Raw genomic sequence first — 18,610 nt, 5'->3', positions numbered from 1 at the left:
GGAGAGATAAAAAGTTTCCCAGACAAACAAAAATTAAAGGAGTTTGTGACCACTAAACCAGCCCTGCAAGAAATTTTAAGGGAGACTCTATTCATTTTTTCTTCCCTCAGAGAGTTCCCAAAAGCAACTCTCTGAGGGATATACATACCAAAAGCAACAAAGATTAGGAAGGACCAGAGAACACCACCAGAAACTCCAACTGTACGAGCATAATAATGGCAATAAATTTATCTTTCAGTACTCACTCTAAACGTCAATGGACTCAATGCTCCAATCAAAAGACATAGGGTAACAAAATGGATAAGAAAACAAGACCCATCTATATGCTGTTTACAAGAGACCCATTTTAGACCTAAAGACACCTTCTGATTGAAAGTAAGGGGATGGAGAACCATCTATCATGCTAATGGTCAACAAAAGAAAGCTAGAGTAGCCATACTTATATCAGACAATCTAGACTTTAAAATAAAGACTGTATCAAGAGATGCAGATGGTCATTATATCATAATCAAGAGGTCTATCCACCAAGAAGACCTAACAATTGTAAACATTTATGCACCAAATGTGAGAGCACCCAAATATATAAATCAATTATCACAAACATAAAGAAACCCATTGATAGTAATACCATAATAGTAGGAGACCTCAACACCCCACTCACAGCAATGGACAGATCATCTAATCAAACAATCAACAAGGAAACAATGGCTTTGAATGACACACTGGACCAGATGGACTTAACAGATATATTCAGAACTTTCATCCTAAAGCAACAGACTATACATTCCTCTCCAGTGCACATGGAACGTTCTCCAGAACAGACCACATACTAGGACACAAATCAACCCTCAGCAAGTACAAAAAGATCGAGATCATACCATGCATAGACCACAAAACTATGAAACTTGAAGTCAACCACAAGAAAAAATTTGGAAAGGTAACAAATACTTGGAGAGTGAAGAATATCCTACTAAAGAATGAATGGGCTAACCAAGAAGTTAAAGAGGAAATTAAAAAGTATACGGAAGCCAATGAAAGTGATAACACCATAACCCAAAACCTCGTGAGGCATCAGAGGCATTCATAAGAGGAACGTATATAGCAATCCAGGCCTTCCTAAAGAAGGAAGAAATATCTCAGATACACAACCAAACCTTATGGCTTAAGGAGCTGGAAAAAGAACAGCAAATAAAACCCAATACCAGCAGAAGACAGGAAATAATAAAGGTTAGAGCAGAAATTAATGCTATCAAAACAACAACAACAACAACAACAACAACAACAACAACAAAAAGAAAAAAAAACACACAGTAGAAAAGATCAATGAAACCAGAGGCTGGTTCTTTGAAAGAATTAATAAAATTGACAAACCACTAGCCAGTTTAATCCAAAGGAAAAAGGACCCAAATAAATAAAATCAAGAATGAAAGAGGAGAGATCACAACGAACGCAGCAGAAATAAAAACAATAATAAGAGAATATTATGAGCAATTATATGCCAATAAAATGGGCAATCTGGAAGAAGTGAACAAATTCCTAGAAACATATACACCACCAAAACTGAAACAGGAAGAAACAGAAAATTTGAACAGACTCATAACCAGTAAGGAAATTGAATTAGTAATCAAAAATCTCCCAAAAAACAAGAGTCCAGGGCCAGATGGCTTTCCATGGGAATTCTACCAAATATTTAAGGAAGAGTTAACACCTATACTTTTGAAGCTGTTCCAAAAAGTAGAAATGGAAGGAAAACTTCCAAACTCTTTCTATGAAGCCAGCATTACCTTGATTCCAAAACCAGAATGAGACCCCACTAAAAAGGAGAACTAGAGACTAATTTCCCTGATGAACATGGATGCAAATCCTCAACAAGATATTAGTCAACCGGATCCAACAGTACATTAAAAAAATTATTCACCACAACCAAGTGCGATTTACACCTGGGATGCAGGGCAGGTTCAACATCTGCAAAACAATTAACGTGATTCATCACATCAATAAAAGAAAGGACAAGAACCATATGATCCTCTCAATAGATGCAGAGAAAGCATTTGACAAAATACAGCATCCTTTCTGGATAAAAACCCTCACGAAAGTAGGGATAGAAGAAGCAAGCCTCGAGACCATAAAAGCCATATATGAATGACCCAATGCTAGTATCATCCTCAATAGGGAAAAACTGAGAGTTTTCCCCCTAAGGTCAGGAACAGGACAGGGATGTCCACTCTTGCCACTGTTATTCAACATAGTCTTGGAAGTCTTACCTCTGCAATCAGATAACACAAAGAAATAAAAGGCATCAAAATTGTCCAGGAGGAGGTCAAGTTTTCACTCTTCACAGATGACATGACACTCTATACGGAAAACCCTAAAGATTCCACCAAAAAACTGCTAGAACTGATTCATGAATTCAGCAAGTTGCAGGATATAAAATCAATGCACAGAAATCGGTTGCATTCCTATACATCAACAATGAAGCGACAGAAAGAGAAATCAAGGAATCAATCCCATTTACAGTTGCACAAAAAAACCATAAAATCTCTAGGAATAAATCTAACCAAAGAGGTTAAAAAGCTATACACTGAAAACTATAGAAAGCTTATGAAAGAACTGAAGAGGACACAAAAAAAATGGAAAAAGATTCCATGCTCCTGGATAGGAAGAACAAATATTGTTAAAACGTCGATACTACCCAAAGCAATCTACATATTCAATGCAATCCCCATGAAAATAACACCAGCATTCTTCACAGAGCTAGAACAAATAATCCTAAAATTTCTATGGATCCATAAAAGACCCCGAATAGCCAAAGCAATCTTGAAAAAGAAAACCAAAGCAGGAGGCATCACAATCCCAGATTTCAACTATACTACAAAGCTGTAATCATCAAGACAATATGGTACTGGCACAAGAACAAACACTCAGATCAATGGAACAGAATAGAGAACCCAGAAATGGACCCACAAACATATGGCCAACTAATCTTTGACAAAGCCGGAAAGAATATCCAGTGGACTAAAGACAGTCTCTTCAGCAAGTGGTGCTGGGAAAACTGGACAGTGACATGGAAAAGAATGAACCTGGACCACTTTATTACACCATACACAAAAATAAACTCAAAATGGATGAAAGACCTCAATGTAAGACAGGAAGCCATCAAAATTCTCAAGGAGAAAAGGCAAAAACCTCTTTGATCTTAGCCACAGCAACTTCTTTCTCAACATGTCTCTGGAGGCAAGGGAAACAAAAGCAAAAATGAACTACTGGGACCTCATCAAAATAAAACGTTTCTGCACAGTGAAGGAAACAATCAACAAAACTAAAAGGTAACTGATGGAATGGGAGAAGATATTTGCAAATGGCATATCAGATAAAGTGTTAGTATGCAAAATATATAAAGAACTTATCAAGCTTAACACCCAAAAAACAAATAATCCAGTTAAGAAATGGACAAAAGACCTGAATAAACACTTCTCCAAAGAATCCAGATGGCCAACCGACACATGAAAAAATGCTCAACATCACTCATCATCAGGGAAATACAAATCAAAACGACAATGAGATGCCACCTCACACCTGTCAGAATATTAACATTAACAACTCAGTCAATAACAGATGTTGGCGAGGATGCAGAGAAAGAGGATCTCTTTTGCATTGTTGGTAGGAATGCAAATTGATGCAGCCACTCTGGAAAACAGTATGGAGGTTCCTCAAAAAACTAAAAATAGAACTACCCTATGGACCAGCAATTGCACTAGTAGGCATTTATCCAAGGGATACAGATGTGCTGTTTCGAAGGGACACATGCACCCCAATATTATAGCAGCACTATCAAGAATAGCCAAAGTATGGAAAGAGCCCAAATGTCCATCGATGGATGAATGGATAAAGAAGATGTGCTATATATATGTACAATAGAGTATTACTTGGCAATCAAAAAGAATGAAATCTTGCCATTTGCAACTACGTGATGGAACTGGAGGTATTATGCTAAGTGAAATTTTTAGTCAGAGAAAGACAAAAATCATATGACTTCACTCATATGAAGACCTTAAGATATAAAACAGATGAACATAAGGGAAGGGAAACAAAGATAATATAAAAAAGGAAGGGACAAAAACATAAGTGACTCATAAATATGGAGAACAAATTGAGGGTTACTGGAGGGATTGTGGGAGGGGGAATGGGCTAAATGGGTAAGGGGCACTAAGGAATCTATCCCTGAAATCATCGTTGCACTATATGCTAACTAAATTGGATATAAATTTTAAAAATTAAAAATTAAATTAAAAATAAATACATAAATAAGTAAATTTAACTTAAAAAAAAAAAACTCTTCCTAAGGCATGTCCTTGATCCTATTTCTAAATGAATGTCAAGTCTCATTAATTGGCACATTAGCACTTTAAAATTTTGCCAATGGTTTTGACCAAAAAAAATCAATAATGAAAATAATATTTCTTATTGAAAGACATAACCGGTAAAATATCTGCAATGTGACAAAACATGAATGAGACAATAGCCTTCCCCTTTTTCCAAGGAAATCCAGGGAATGCAAATTTTGTGTTTTTCATTTCCACATCTACACAAATATTGTTCTCTTTATCCCCCAGGATTCAAAGCATATAATCATGGTATTTAAAGAAAATTATGAAACTCTGGCCATCTAAACTTTTTAGAAATAAGAGTAAATACAATGCTTAAAATAATTACTGCATAAATATGTATATGATCTTCAGGTTGCCTGCTGTAAGCATTTTTAGTTTTGTTTTTTTTTCATTTATAGATCATCTAAAGATAAAGAAATTATCTTTCTAGAGCAAGCTGATCAAAACTGAAATAAGGATAAGAGTAATATCTCAGGGGCGCCTGGGTGGCGCAGTCGGTTAAGCGTCCGACTTCAGCCAGGTCACGATCTCGCGGTCCGTGAGTTCGAGCCCCGCGTCAGGCTCTGGGCTGATGGCTCAGAGCCTGGAGCCTGTTTCTGATTCTGTGTCTCCCTCTCTCTCTGCCCCTCCCCTGTTCATGCTCTGTCTCTCTCTTTCCCAAAAATAAATAAACGTTGAAAAAAAAATTTTTTTAAAAATTTAAAAATAAATAAATAAATAAATAAAGAGTAATATCTCAAAGTTAAAATAAAGTATCTACTCCACAGTAGAAGGTGCCAGGGTTTTATTTATTTTTTTTTTAATTTTTTTTTTCAACGTTTATTTATTTTGGGGACAGAGAGAGACAGAGCATGAATGGGCGAGGGGCAGAGAGAGAGGGAGACACAGAATTGGAAACAGGCTCCAGGCTCTGAGCCATCAGCCCAGAGCCCGACGCGGGGCCCGAACTCACGGACCGCGAGATCGTGACCTGGCTGAAGTCGGACGCTTAACCGACTGCGCCACCCAGGCGCCCCTGTGCCAGGGTTTTAAAGATGAGTTAAAGAGTCTCTATTCTCAAGAAGTTTATTCTCTAATTGGAAAATGCATCCTTCCAGGTTTTATCAGCAGTGGCTGGAATGAGAAGGAGAATTTACATTGGGCTGCCCCTTGACAGGGTTTTTAGATGGTGCAGTTTCACTTAGAAGGGGAGTAGGTATGCAGTCAATATGAAGAATAACTTTAAAATTTAGCTTTGGAATAAAGGCATCATGGTGATCAAAGTTAGAGGTGGGATAAACTAAGCGTGTCCTTGGAATGGCCATTACAATTGGAAAATTGAAACACAGACATCACGTGCACTTCAGTCCCCTGTCCCTCCTCCACCAGGAAGCATCTGGGAGGCTTAGTGACAAATGGCAGGCAAGATTAGGGCAATCAGGGTTGGGTCAAACTTCTAAGAATAGAACTAGACAAGCTCATGTGGAATGAGGAAATCATATATAGAAATCCAACTTATGTGGGCAGCTGCAGAACTGGTCCCTAGACTGAGATGCAGGTGAGGCAATCTGAGGAGAAGGGACAGCAGGGAGCAAGTCTCCACCTTGCTCAGGTTGCTCTGGTGGAGGTTTGCTGCCAATACCACTAGCACCAGAATTATGTTCTTCAGTTCTAACACGGTTCACTCCATTTTAAGTGGCATGAGTCAGAGTAAACTGTTTGACCAAAGTCTGGATACTATGAATGAAGAACAGTAAGGAGGATGACTGAAAGTAGAGCAGAGTATCTATACAATATCTAAATCACACAGTAGGAAATACAACTGAGTGGGTAATTTCCTTCCTCTCCTGGTAAATGATATTCCTCCTCCAAGATTGTTCTAGTGTCATCTCCTCTGGAAAGGCTTCCCTAACCACTCTAAGACGTTGACTTCATCTTTTCTGCTTCATTTTTCTTCTATTCATAACCTTTCTAGGGGCACCTGGGTGGTTCAGTTGGTTGAGCGTCCAGCTTTGGCTCAGGTCATGATCTTGCAATTCGTTAGTTCAAGCCCCACATCGGGCTTGCTGCTGTCAGTGCAGAGCCTGCTTCAGATCCTCTGAGTTCCTCCCCCATTTGCATTCTCTCAAAAATAAATAAAACATTAAAAAAGAACCTTCCTAGTTCTTAAGATATTAATGTATAAATAAAAGCTTCTACCTCTAACTGCTCCTAGCTATAAAAATCTTTGCTACCTCAGTGTCAAATCTAGTATACAAGATGCAATCAGAACATGCTGTTGACTGAGAAAGAGGAAAAAGGAAAGTAAAGAAACAAGGGAGGGAATGAGAAAGGAAAGGGAGGAAGGCGGAAAGAAGGGAAGGAGAGGACAAAGGTAGATTGGTTCAGTATGTAACTGATGTTGTCAGACCTGCCCCTGCATCCCCCTTCCTCTCTCCTTCCTCACATCTGGGCCTCCTGATCTCCTCTAGCAGGCTTGACTGCCTGCAGTGTCTAGGATCAGTCCTACCAGAGGCAGTCAAGATGTAAGCCTGTTTTCTATGGTTTAGTATCACATCTCTTCCTATAGCTCTTCTCCTAAGACTGTCCCTGACTGATCAACAAGGCCAGAGTTCCTGAGTCTCTCTTACTATCCGCTTTCTCATCACTGAGAGACCACTGCAACCCTCCAGGTCCATGTTTGGGACCTCTCTATCTGCTGATCATAGGCCAGGGGCTTACTCACTGCCAGATATGCTTGATGGCCTCTCCTCAGGGGCAACCCCAACAGCCTACCTGTTTTCACTGGCTTTGGTCCCTTACTGCTGACTATTATCCTAGATTCCTCCCAGCATGCCCAAGGCCTGGCCAGATCTCAAGATTCAGCAAGAGTGAAATACATAATCACTGTGGGGATTTTGAGCAATAGAGTGATATATGTCAGGGGAAATCCCTTCAATGTGTGGAGAGAGGGTGAGAAGGCATTCCACTCTGCTTCTAAATGTTTACAAAGTAACTTATGAAAACACCCTGACTTAAATGCACTCAAAAAGCCCTTTAAAATTTTTGCTTTTCATGTTAGGAATGTTTGGTACTCATATTTTTTGTGAAAAGACTTTCAGGATATCTGTTCTGCTTTTTAAAGAAGGAATCTGATTACTGAAACTTGAATGAAGCTGGGGAATCATAATTCTTCAGAAAATTTCTGTGAAATATGGACCATGATTAGTCACAGGGAAAGGGTTGCATTTATTGCCAAATCAATAATTAACAGTGACACACAGTATTTACCGAACTAGTATTTGTTGAATGAATATATAAATGAAAGAATATGTGCACATCTGTGTGTCTGTATGTAGAAAAAGGTGATGGGTGGGTGAAGATACACTGATGGTATCTATTGCACAACACCAAATAGTTTCATGACTCCACTGTTATTGAAGCAGACATTTTGACACCTCACATAAACTTCATTAACGTTGAATGGATGTTAATAATAAAAAGCATTAGGAATTCTCTCTTGCAGTTCTGCAAGTAGAACTGTCCAAACAAGAAATAAGAGACTTCAGAGGACGAGTTGCTAACCCCAGGCCACTGAACCTTGTTCATCTTTGGCCCACTTTAAGGGACACAAAGAGAACAAGAAGCCTTTGGAAATGGTAAAGGTGATAATATATGCTATGTTCTCATTCTGGAAACATGGCTATCTCATACATTCCATCTGGGCCTGAGTGTTTATTTAGTAGTAGTTGCTTAGAGTTCTTAAGATTAACCTGCCATAGAATCACCTCAAGGATAATGTAGAAAATTACAGTATTGATACAAATATGATGTCTGTGTGTGTGTGTGTGTGTGTGTGTGTGTGTGTGTGTAATTGAAATAGCAGTCCTACTAAGGTATATATATGAAAAGTCAACCTTAAATTGCCATTCTGTGAGGAAATGTCACTTTACAAGTCTAACATTATGCCTCAGGCTTCAGCACTCAGGAGTTTGACAGACTGGAAAAGGAAGAAAATCCAATGAATAGCAGCAGGTACTGGTCTTATGTTAATTATTGTGACAATAAGAGGGAAAAGACATTATCTAAAGTAAGAGATTCTAAATTTTGTTCTGGCCTATTATGTAATGATGTGAAAGGAATTGAGAACTTAGCTCTTTAATTCTGATTTTTCTTTTTAATTCTATATAAATTATTTATACATAATTCTTTATAAATCATGTATTCCAAAATTACTTCACAGGACTTTGTACATGTAAAACATTCTTATTACAGATGAGTGAACAGGTATTTAAAATGCAATGTATTCTAAGGCTGAACCTCAAATACACACACCAAAAAAGTATATAAATCTGGGCAGCAATCCAAATACTCTAAGACAGTGCCATTCTATGTACTTTTAAATTATCAATTCAGCTTGATGAGACTTGTGAAAATAAGCCAAGGAAAGCATCATCCATATCTCAGATGCATGTTTTCCTGTCTTCTCATTCATTTTTCCTGGTGTAAACAGAGGTACCTACCTGTGCAAAGAAATGGCAAATCTAAAGAGAAAATATATATTAAAAATCACAGAGCAAAGGCAAAGAGCTCTAGAGTGGCAGACAAGAACCCTGTATTCTCATTCAACCTTTGTCCTTTATAAGCTGTATGACATTGAAGAAATCTCCCTAAGTCTCATTTCCTATGCCATTAATTTAATTACTAATGATAATAATAATAATAATAATAATAATAAAAATAAAATAACACTGATCTCATTTGAACTATGTGGCAAAGATAGTTGCTATATATTTTACCATACCATTTCCTTTTCCTGGAAACTTTGGAAGATTCCATTCTTCTCAGCCTTCCTTATAGTAAATTGGGGATCATCTGCCTGAATTCTGACCAATGAAATGTAAACGTAAGTGATACAAGCCATTCCCAAACTGATATGTAAACATATCTCACAGGATCCTCCAGCTCTCGTCTCCTGTCCTGTGACTTCTTAGTAGCCACACATTACATAGCGGAGCTACAAGATAAGACAGCAGCCCAAGTCTCTGTATTTCCTATACATCTCCTATGTATAGGAGAGCATGAGTAGACGAGCCAACAATCCTACTCAGCCTATGATGTGAGCAAGAAATAAAACTCATTTTATTAAGCCTCTATGATTTTTAGGTTTATTGGCTATCACACATAATATAGCCTATCCTTACTAATAAAATGACTAAGTGAGAAACTAAAATTTACTTGTTTTATATATCAATGTACTATACAGCTATACAGGGTAGTATTGGTAGCAATGATAGAAAACTTGTAAAAAATTTTAATAGAAATTCTAAAGTTTTTTAACATTATACCATTCACTATATGTAAAGTCTTCCTGAAAGGTAGAATCCAGTTACCACAGACCAGCCACACACTTATGTGAGAAATACTATATGTCTCTACCTTTAGCATATCCTAGAAACATAGACAGAGATGACCCATTTTACCAAGCATTTCAACTGAAATGATTAGGTAGCTGCAACCTCATCACATGTGTTCATTATAATAAACTGTAGTCAATGACACTAAGTTCCTAGAAGGAGTCACCTCTAGTCCAAAGATTAAAATTCACACCAATGTAAAGTGATTCTCTCACCTTCAAATCAGAACTGAAGGATTATTGTGACCATTTTTTTTTAGATCTCCTTTAAGGAAACCTCTTTTCTTGGTTCTTAGAAAAGAACAACAAAACACTAAGATTTTAAAGATAGTATAATTTTATATACACTGATTTTGTCGAAATTTCAAGTACTATTTACGTACAATTTGGAGGAAGCCTCCCTGAAGACCTGAAGAAATGGTACCGTTTTTGAACCATTTTTATTATCAAAAATACCATTATTATTTACATAGCATCAAACTTTCTTGATCAAACTGTTTGGTCAATCAAAGAATTATTCCCTTTCAAGGCTTTTGAAGATATGTTAATTCAAATCAATAAAAGGAATCCTTGATTAAATCCAAGAGAATTTTATCAATTCAATTGTTCCTTATTGGATGATTATTACGTGTTACTTTACAAATATCATTGACAGGATTTAAAAAGTTTGTCATAGAATCAGAAGACCAAAATTCAGTTCAGAGAAGGCTAAAAATATGACTTAGATATAATTTTTAAATGCAGCTTTCCAAAAATCAGACATGCACTTTAGAGTTATCTTGAAATCTCTAGAAGTGCATAAATAAATTTAAACTGATCAATGACCTACCTTAATGAAAGAAATTACACCCATCTTAAGCACTTGTAATTTATCTTTATGATGGTGCCAATTCACCAATTTTAGAATTCAGAAATTAGGAATTAAGGCAAAAACTGCATTTAGCAAAATCAACCATCTAGAGGAAGACAGTGAAGGATACACCTCAGGTTAACAGAAAACTGAGATTGCATGTGCCTGAATTTCTTGACATGCTAAAAATTCATAATATAACTTCTTACACAGTTTAGAAGAACCATAACAAAACGCAGGCCAAATCACCGAGTGACTTGGCAAACCGACTGCATTTACATATATTGAAACAAAACACTTTGACAAGGTTTAATGAACGATAGCCTGACTTCCCGTTATGGCAGGGACTACTCATTCCTTATCAAAACTTCCACTCTCCCATTCCTTTTTAGAGAACAGAACACTAATTCCAGCAATTCCATTTTTAGGTATTTATCAGAAGAAAATAAAAATACTAATTCCAAAAAACCAGCACCCTATGTTCATAGCAGCTTTATTTACCATAGCCAAGATATGAAAGCAACCCAAGGATGAAAATGGATAAAAATATGAGATATGTATATGATATGTATGTATCCCATTATCCCATATACATATATCACATGTGTGTGCATATATAAATATCTTACACACACACACACACACACACACACACACACACACTAGAATAGTACCATCCATAAGAAAGAATGCAACAACATGGATGGATACTGCAAGGTAATATGCTAAGTGAAATAAGTCAGACAAATAAAAACCAACACCATATGATTTCATTTATATGTGGGATCTAAGAAACAAAACAAAGAAGCAAACAAAACAAAATAGAAAAAGACAGATACAGAAAACAAACTGATGGTTGCCAGAGGGCAGGAGGGTAAGGAGATAGATGAAATAGGTAAAAGGACTTAAGAAATACAATTTCCAATTACAACATAAATAACACACAGGGATGTAATGTATAGCATAGGAAATATAGTCAATAATATTTTAACTACTTTGTATGGTGACAAATGATAACTAGACTTATTATGGTGACCACTTCGTAATGTATGTAAATATTGAATCATGTTTACACCTGAAACTAATACAAAATTTTATGTCAATTGTTCTTCAATAAAAAAAAAAAAAGGAGGGAGGGAGGGAGAGAGGAAGGAAGGAAGGGAGGGAAGGAGGGAGGCAGTCCCTCTCTGGTAGTGAGGTCTAAATAATCTGCAGAATCTTCTCCAGACCCGGCTCTTGCTTCTAACTAAAAGTTTCTCAAATATGTCACTTCACTTGTCAATCCCTCCTTTAACAGAGATGACCTAACACCCATCTGCTATATACCAGAATTACCAAGTTCTTCCTCCTTCTCCCACATGTCCATTCGAGAAATGTGTTTTTTTTTCCTTAAAATGCTGTTAGTGATTATCTAAGTTTGGTTGAAACTAAAGACATAAATTTGTTATGTGTCAACCTGTGTATGCAAGATCTTCCTCTACTGAACATATTATTGTTTTTATTCCCTTTGTAAACAGCTAAGATCATTGTATTTTATTTTATTTAAAATTTTTTTTCAACGTTTATTTATTTTTGGGACAGAGAGAGACAGAGCATGAACGGGGGAGGGGCAGAGAGAGAGGGAGACACAGAATCGGAAACAGGCTCCAGGCTCTGAGCCATCAGCCCAGAGCCTGACTTGGGGCTCGAACTCCCGGACCGCGAGATCGTGACCTGGCTGAAGTCGGACGCTTAACCGACTGCGCCACCCAGGCGCCCCAAAGATCATTGTATTTTAAATAGAAAGGTATCATGGGTAAGAAATAAGTATTAGTTAACTATGACCTTACCAAAATAAAAAAAAAAAAAAAAAAAAAAGAAAACAAAAGGAAATGCAACACTTTTTTTTTCATGAGTACATTGCTTCCTGGAATGAAATTGTATGTATCTATGAACGAACGCTTGGTATGTTCAAGGATAATGTGAGATTTCAGAGAAAGCTGCTTAAAGAAAACTGACTCATCTTTTAGGGGCCACTTTTTAAAAATTTTTTTGTCTTTCTTACTGCTCCTGACACATATTTACAATGTCTAGAGCTCCAATTACTACCATGGACTCTGAGTTCCATGCACTAGGAAGGAAGAGTAGAAAAGTAAGAGCTTGAGTGCTTGATGACAGGATGGAATTACTATATGACCAGTATAGTCTACATCTAGACTACCTGTGCATGAGACATATTTAGCCTATTTAACAGTATTCACCAAATTTGTTAAAATATTAATATGTTTTGTAAGTAAATCAGCACTATGGAGAATTTATTTTAATAATGTTTTATTGACATAAGAGACCTGGAGATAACAATTTACTGGGAATCCAACTCCCAAGGAAGATTTTCCCTTCCAATTCCCCCAAAAGACCAAAAAAATGTATAATGAGAAATCCTGTCGATTCATATCTTCTAACGTAACTTAGGGAAGAAGACGAGAAATACTCTGCTGCAGAATGTGTGCATTGGCATGTGAAAATATGAAGAGCACTATCTAGATTAAACTGTTTTTCTATTATTTCTATTTCCAGGATTCTGTTTTTTAAAAATCTGTTGATTCCTATATAGGAACAATGATTAAAATTTTAGTTTCCAAATAAAGTTCACCCAGAAACTTCCTGTCGATGGCCAGGGAATTTTTGAAAGCCTAACGTTCTGTGCAATCCCATCTACTTCAACCATGTACATGAAAAGAGGGAACTAGTGGAAGAAGGAGAATGGAAAGACAAAACAAACCTATTTATGTCCAGCTGGGTCTTAAATGAAAAGGACCCTATTCTATTGCATACTTTTCCCCCCTACTATATTCTATATAGGAAGGCTAGGAAGCTTTCATCTTTCAACCTAGAAATAAAAATAATAAACATCCCCAAGATTTTAGTATAAAAAAAATTCCCAGTACAGGACACTCTCTTCATCTCAATTTTATCTCATTCATTTTCCTCTAATCAAGCTAAATGAAAAAGCAAAGTGCCAATACTAATATCTTTTTTTATTTTCAAAGTAAATGGCTGATATGTTAATTTCTCAGGCTACAAAGTCATTGTTTTTTTAAGCCATTATGAGGAAGAAAAAATAAAAATGAAAAAACTAAAACCACAAGTCTCCAAATGAACTGTTTTAGGATTTACATTAAACGTGATTCCACCATCTATTATATGTGTTCATCTTAATAGCTTAGAGCTGTTACACCTTATGCCAAACGTAGAAATACAAAGTTTTATTGAGAATAAAAACAGTATTACACATACTCTGAAGTTTTTTTTAAATAAGAGTTAGACAGGGGCGCCTGGGTGGCTCAGTCGGTTAAGCGTCCGGCTTCGGCTCAGGTCACGATCTCACGGTCTGTGAGTTCGAGCCCCGCATCAGGTTCTGGGCTGATGGCTCAGAGCCTGGAGCCTGCTTCCGATTCTGTGTCTCCCTCTCTCTCTGCCCCTCCCCCGTTCATGCTCTGTCTCTCTCTGTCTCAAAAATAAATAAATGTTAAAAAAAAATTTTTTTTAAATAAATAAATAAAATAAAATAAAATAAGAGTTAGACAAACCAATGTATGTATTTCTATTATAAGTTATTTTCTAGAAGATTATCATTTTGTGGTTAATAATTATAGCTAAATTAATTTTCTTTAAAGTATCACAGAACTTACTTAACATCTTGTGGCAGGTGTAATAAAAATATTTTAAATTAAGTGATGTTCAGGACTTACCACCTCCTCCTCCAAGAAGACTGGCATTTGCTGTTTAAAACAAAACAAATAGAAAACATTAAGTAATATATAAAAACTATGATACGCCAGATAGGTTAAGTAAAAGCTGCTGGTGATCACGTCTCTTATAAATACGCACATACACTCACACTATGTACTTTCATATAAAGATAGCTTCTATTACTGTTTTATGATGGCATGAAAATTAAAATAATTTAATAACTCTATTTTCTCTTCAAAAGACTGTATTTATATGTACTCCCTTCTAATAAAATGATGCACATGTTGTGATTCTTTTATTTTCTGTTCAATATCTAAAATAACCTTCTATGTTCTCTATTCTATCAGGTAGAGAGAGAGTATGTTATTTAGGCAATTCAGTGATTTCAAAGGACCATGTAACATAAAAGAATAATGATAATTTTAATAAACCATCATCAAATAAAGTATCTTAAGACACTGTGCAGTAAGAACTCTTAGTAACAGATTACTTTTAGCATTAACTATTTATTTGAGGAAACAAAATTTTAAGCATTTTTGTAAAACAATGTGTCATTTCTTACCCAGTTATCCATTATTCTAGCACACATATTTATAGAAGCCAAGTAATAAGCTAAGTATAAGATAATTCCATTTGAGTTTCTTTCAAGAGTTCAAAATTTCATAAAGTCCCATTCCAGGTTTCTGCTGAAGTATTAAACAGCTTTATGCCTATGTTTATCTAGTCATTATAACAGCCTGAAAACAAAAGTCAATATACACTGCACTGAGCTTTATTCCATAGCGTTCTTATGTATAATAGGTATTTTCATGCCATTATAAAATAAGAAATCCTACAGCAGTATTAAAAAAAAAAGTATGTGGTGTCCAAGGTCTCTTTGTATAGAAACTTGAGCCACCAAAAGATTAAACAAATCATTTAGGAAAGAGGAGAGGGAGTCTTTAACTTGAACTTTAGTGTGCTGTCCATACCACGCATTGTCATAATTAAGAGAAGCAAATATCCAAGTGTTACTGATTCCATCAATAGGTAATGGATCATTTCATGAACAAATGCCTATATTCATAGTTCCATGAGGTTAAATATGTGATGGCTTGCTAATTTTTACAACACTAAAGAGAATATCATGAAAATCCAATAAGACCACACGCCTTTGAAGTTCTTCTTAATATGTCAATATATTAGAGCATCAAATCTTATTCCATATGATCTTCCAAGGACAGAGCCATCTAACTTCTGCTCTTGCCTTCCTCTTGATACTTTTTTCACAATCATGAACTAAATAGCAATGTCATTAATCAACCGTGTTAAAAAAACACTTTTGGGGGCGCCTGGGTGGCGCATTCGGTTAAGCGTCCGACTTCAGCCAGGTCACGATCTCGCGGTCCGGGAGTTCCAGCCCTGCGTCAGGCTCTGGGCTGATGGCTCAGAGCCTGGAGCCTGTTTCCGATTCTGTGTCTCCCTCTCTCTCTGCCCCTCCCCCGTTCATGCTCTGTCTCTCTCTGTCCCAAAAATAAATAAACGTTGAAAAAAAATTTAAAAAAAAAAACACTTTTGATGTCATAAAATCTGCCATTTTGTCAACTCAGGACCCCAAATCCATCTGACTTCACAGTGAGAGTGTAAAGTATGTATGTAGATGGTATTGAGGACTTAATGTCCAGCATCAAACTTTGTAGCTGTTGAAGGGGTAGCTTGCTGCAGGGGCATGAGGAAAGATGTGAATTCTATTTTGGTTCCCATACCCCTATCTAATGGCAGAATTTTCATGATCAACCCATATCTCTTACCTAATTCAAATATCTTCTAAAATCTTAGCTACACACATTTATAAAACCACATGGCTGCTGATTGTTTATTTTTATATTTCATTGGGTACTACTTCCCTATCTATAGGTTTTTCAGTTCCCTGGAATTCTGTTTTTCTCCAACGTTCACATATTCATTCAGAAGGAAAAAGGTATTTTCAAGAACAAACAACAATAATGTATAGTAGCTTTTCATTCAAATTATCATGCCCAGGAGCGCAATAACACAACACAGTCTACTCTCACCCAATGCTTTGCTGAATAAAGGTAGAGGTTGCGTGTTTTGAGAACATAGACCAAGGTCCATCTATTTAAGTAGGCACTTATCCAATAGACGTGGGTGGATGAGTAGCATAGGTGTAAGAACTGGAATCCCAGTCCCAAGAGAACCATCAAGTCAATTTATGTCAGATGTGTGTTCATGTCTAGATAAGCATATCTGGTCACATTTTAATATCAACATAGAACTAATTTGCAAAACTATGGCATTCTACATAGTGTCCTATCACTTTTAAGATAATTTCATGTGCATTACCCTTCATGTAATAGAATCTTAATCTAGGATTCTAAAACATATTCACAAACATATATATATGTGTGTGTGTGTGTGTGTGTGTGTGTGTGTGTGTGTGTATATATATATATATATATATATTCAAAACAATATATTTGTAATTTCTAATAATTTCTAATTTCCAATAACTATAATTATGGTAATAATTTTTCTAGAGAATTCATGAAATTTAAGCCTATTTTATCATTTGTATTCTTAATTTTTTTAATAAAATGTATCTTAGCAAAAATATCAAGGCAATTTTCTTCAGTAAATGTGACATAAATGAAGGCAAATAAAAGTAAACCTTTATCATGATTTCAAACGTTACTTTACCTTCACAAAACACCTTATATATAACTGAGGCTCAACGTTTATTGGCCAGGTAGATTAATATTTCTTCCATTTTACAAAAGGAAAAATGACTTTTGTGTGTCTAAAATTAATAGTCATTTAATTTCTATTTAATTATATTTAATAAATTGAGGTACATCCCAATTACATATGAAACTCTTAAAGACAAGGTCTGAGTTTAATAGTTTGGCCTGCATCTAAGAAGCATTCAATACATGTTTTCTAAAAATAAGATAATTGGTAAGTTCAGTACAATTTCTTTTTGATATAAGTGGTATTTATTTATTGAAGTGTGTGGAAAGAGCAAACTTTGGTCCTTTTTCTTCCTGTAAAATCAAAGACCATTAATGAAACTCTTCAAATTTCTTTGGAAATATTTAATGACTAAGCATGTAAAAAACATGTTTCTATATTTCTGTCTCTATCAAGTCCTTTGCTAGAGGGAATTCTGGACATGCCTCTTGTTATTCCCAAAGTTTCAGAGAGAAGGAAAAGCAGAAAAGAAACAAAGAAAACTTCAAGTTTATGAGCATACCACTGCTTCTAAAATAAGATTTTAAAATATCTTCTCTGAGTATGCTTACTAATCAACACTATTTTTATTCACATTTTTCTAAATAAAATACCCTTTCTATTACCAGAAAGGTAGAGGAAAAAATCAAGCTCCAGTAATTGCCTCAAAAATCAATTGAATGAGAAACTAAAATGAGCCATTACATGTTAATGAATCTCTGTATTGCACTTCTTCATACCCCCAAAATAACAACTCAATGAGGTGAACAGTTTCACTGTTTATAAAGTGAAAAACAACAACAACAACAACAACACTGAACATAAAATGGGATAAAGGGTTACGTAAATCTAATTTCAAAGTGGCAAGTATGGAGAATTTATTTATAATATCCTAACCAAATGATTAATTTTTTAGAATTTTTGAGAAATTATTTTCTTCTATTTGAACTCAATTTTTTGATGAAAAACTTTAATGAAAAATTTTAATAAAAATTATACATTTCTATAAGTATATTCATTTTTAAATTATCAAAACCAAAGGAAAAAAAGAAGACAATGTAGGAATCCTTTTCTTGGGATAATTAGCCTAAATGAAAAATGGTCATAGCATTTACCAACAGTATCCTCATTTCATGTGTTGCTCAGAACATAAATGGAATATTATACTGCTTTCTTTCTTTAAAAAAAATGATCTTGAAAGACCCTCTGTGTACATATATGTCTGTATATGCATGCATTTGTGTCTTTTCACAAATATAATGATAATTAAATCGTGGATCAAAACATGAAAAATAAAATTACTATATAAGTAATCTTCTATTACCTGAAGCTCCTAAATGGAATGTTTGCCATAACATTATTAGAAATGTAAGAAAAGCTATAATGTATCAAACATCCTAACTGACTTTTTCTCCTAATATCTCAAAAACCTTCTTTACTCCTTATAGTATTAAAGAAAGAATACTGAACTGAGATCCGGGTAACCTGTTTTAATTTGCCGCAATTTCTAAATATATCAGTGGTTTGGGTGTCATAGTC

At 35.5% G+C, this 18,610-nt stretch overlaps 1 protein-coding gene across 1 annotated transcript in view; it reads right to left on the bottom strand.

The window, feature by feature from the left end:
- MACROD2 (mono-ADP ribosylhydrolase 2) overlaps positions 1–18,610 on the bottom strand; it is a 2,047,020-nt gene that overhangs the window by 1,498,927 nt on the left and 529,483 nt on the right. Inside the window, 1 exon segment of the mRNA XM_043602917.1 lies at positions 14,344–14,373. Coding sequence (XP_043458852.1) covers positions 14,344–14,373 — 30 coding nt within the window.

Source organism: Prionailurus bengalensis, chromosome A3 (assembly GCF_016509475.1).
Source record: "Prionailurus bengalensis isolate Pbe53 chromosome A3, Fcat_Pben_1.1_paternal_pri, whole genome shotgun sequence".
Classification (NCBI taxonomy): domain Eukaryota; kingdom Metazoa; phylum Chordata; class Mammalia; order Carnivora; family Felidae; genus Prionailurus; species Prionailurus bengalensis.
This window is presented reverse-complemented; position numbering and strand designations above follow the sequence as displayed.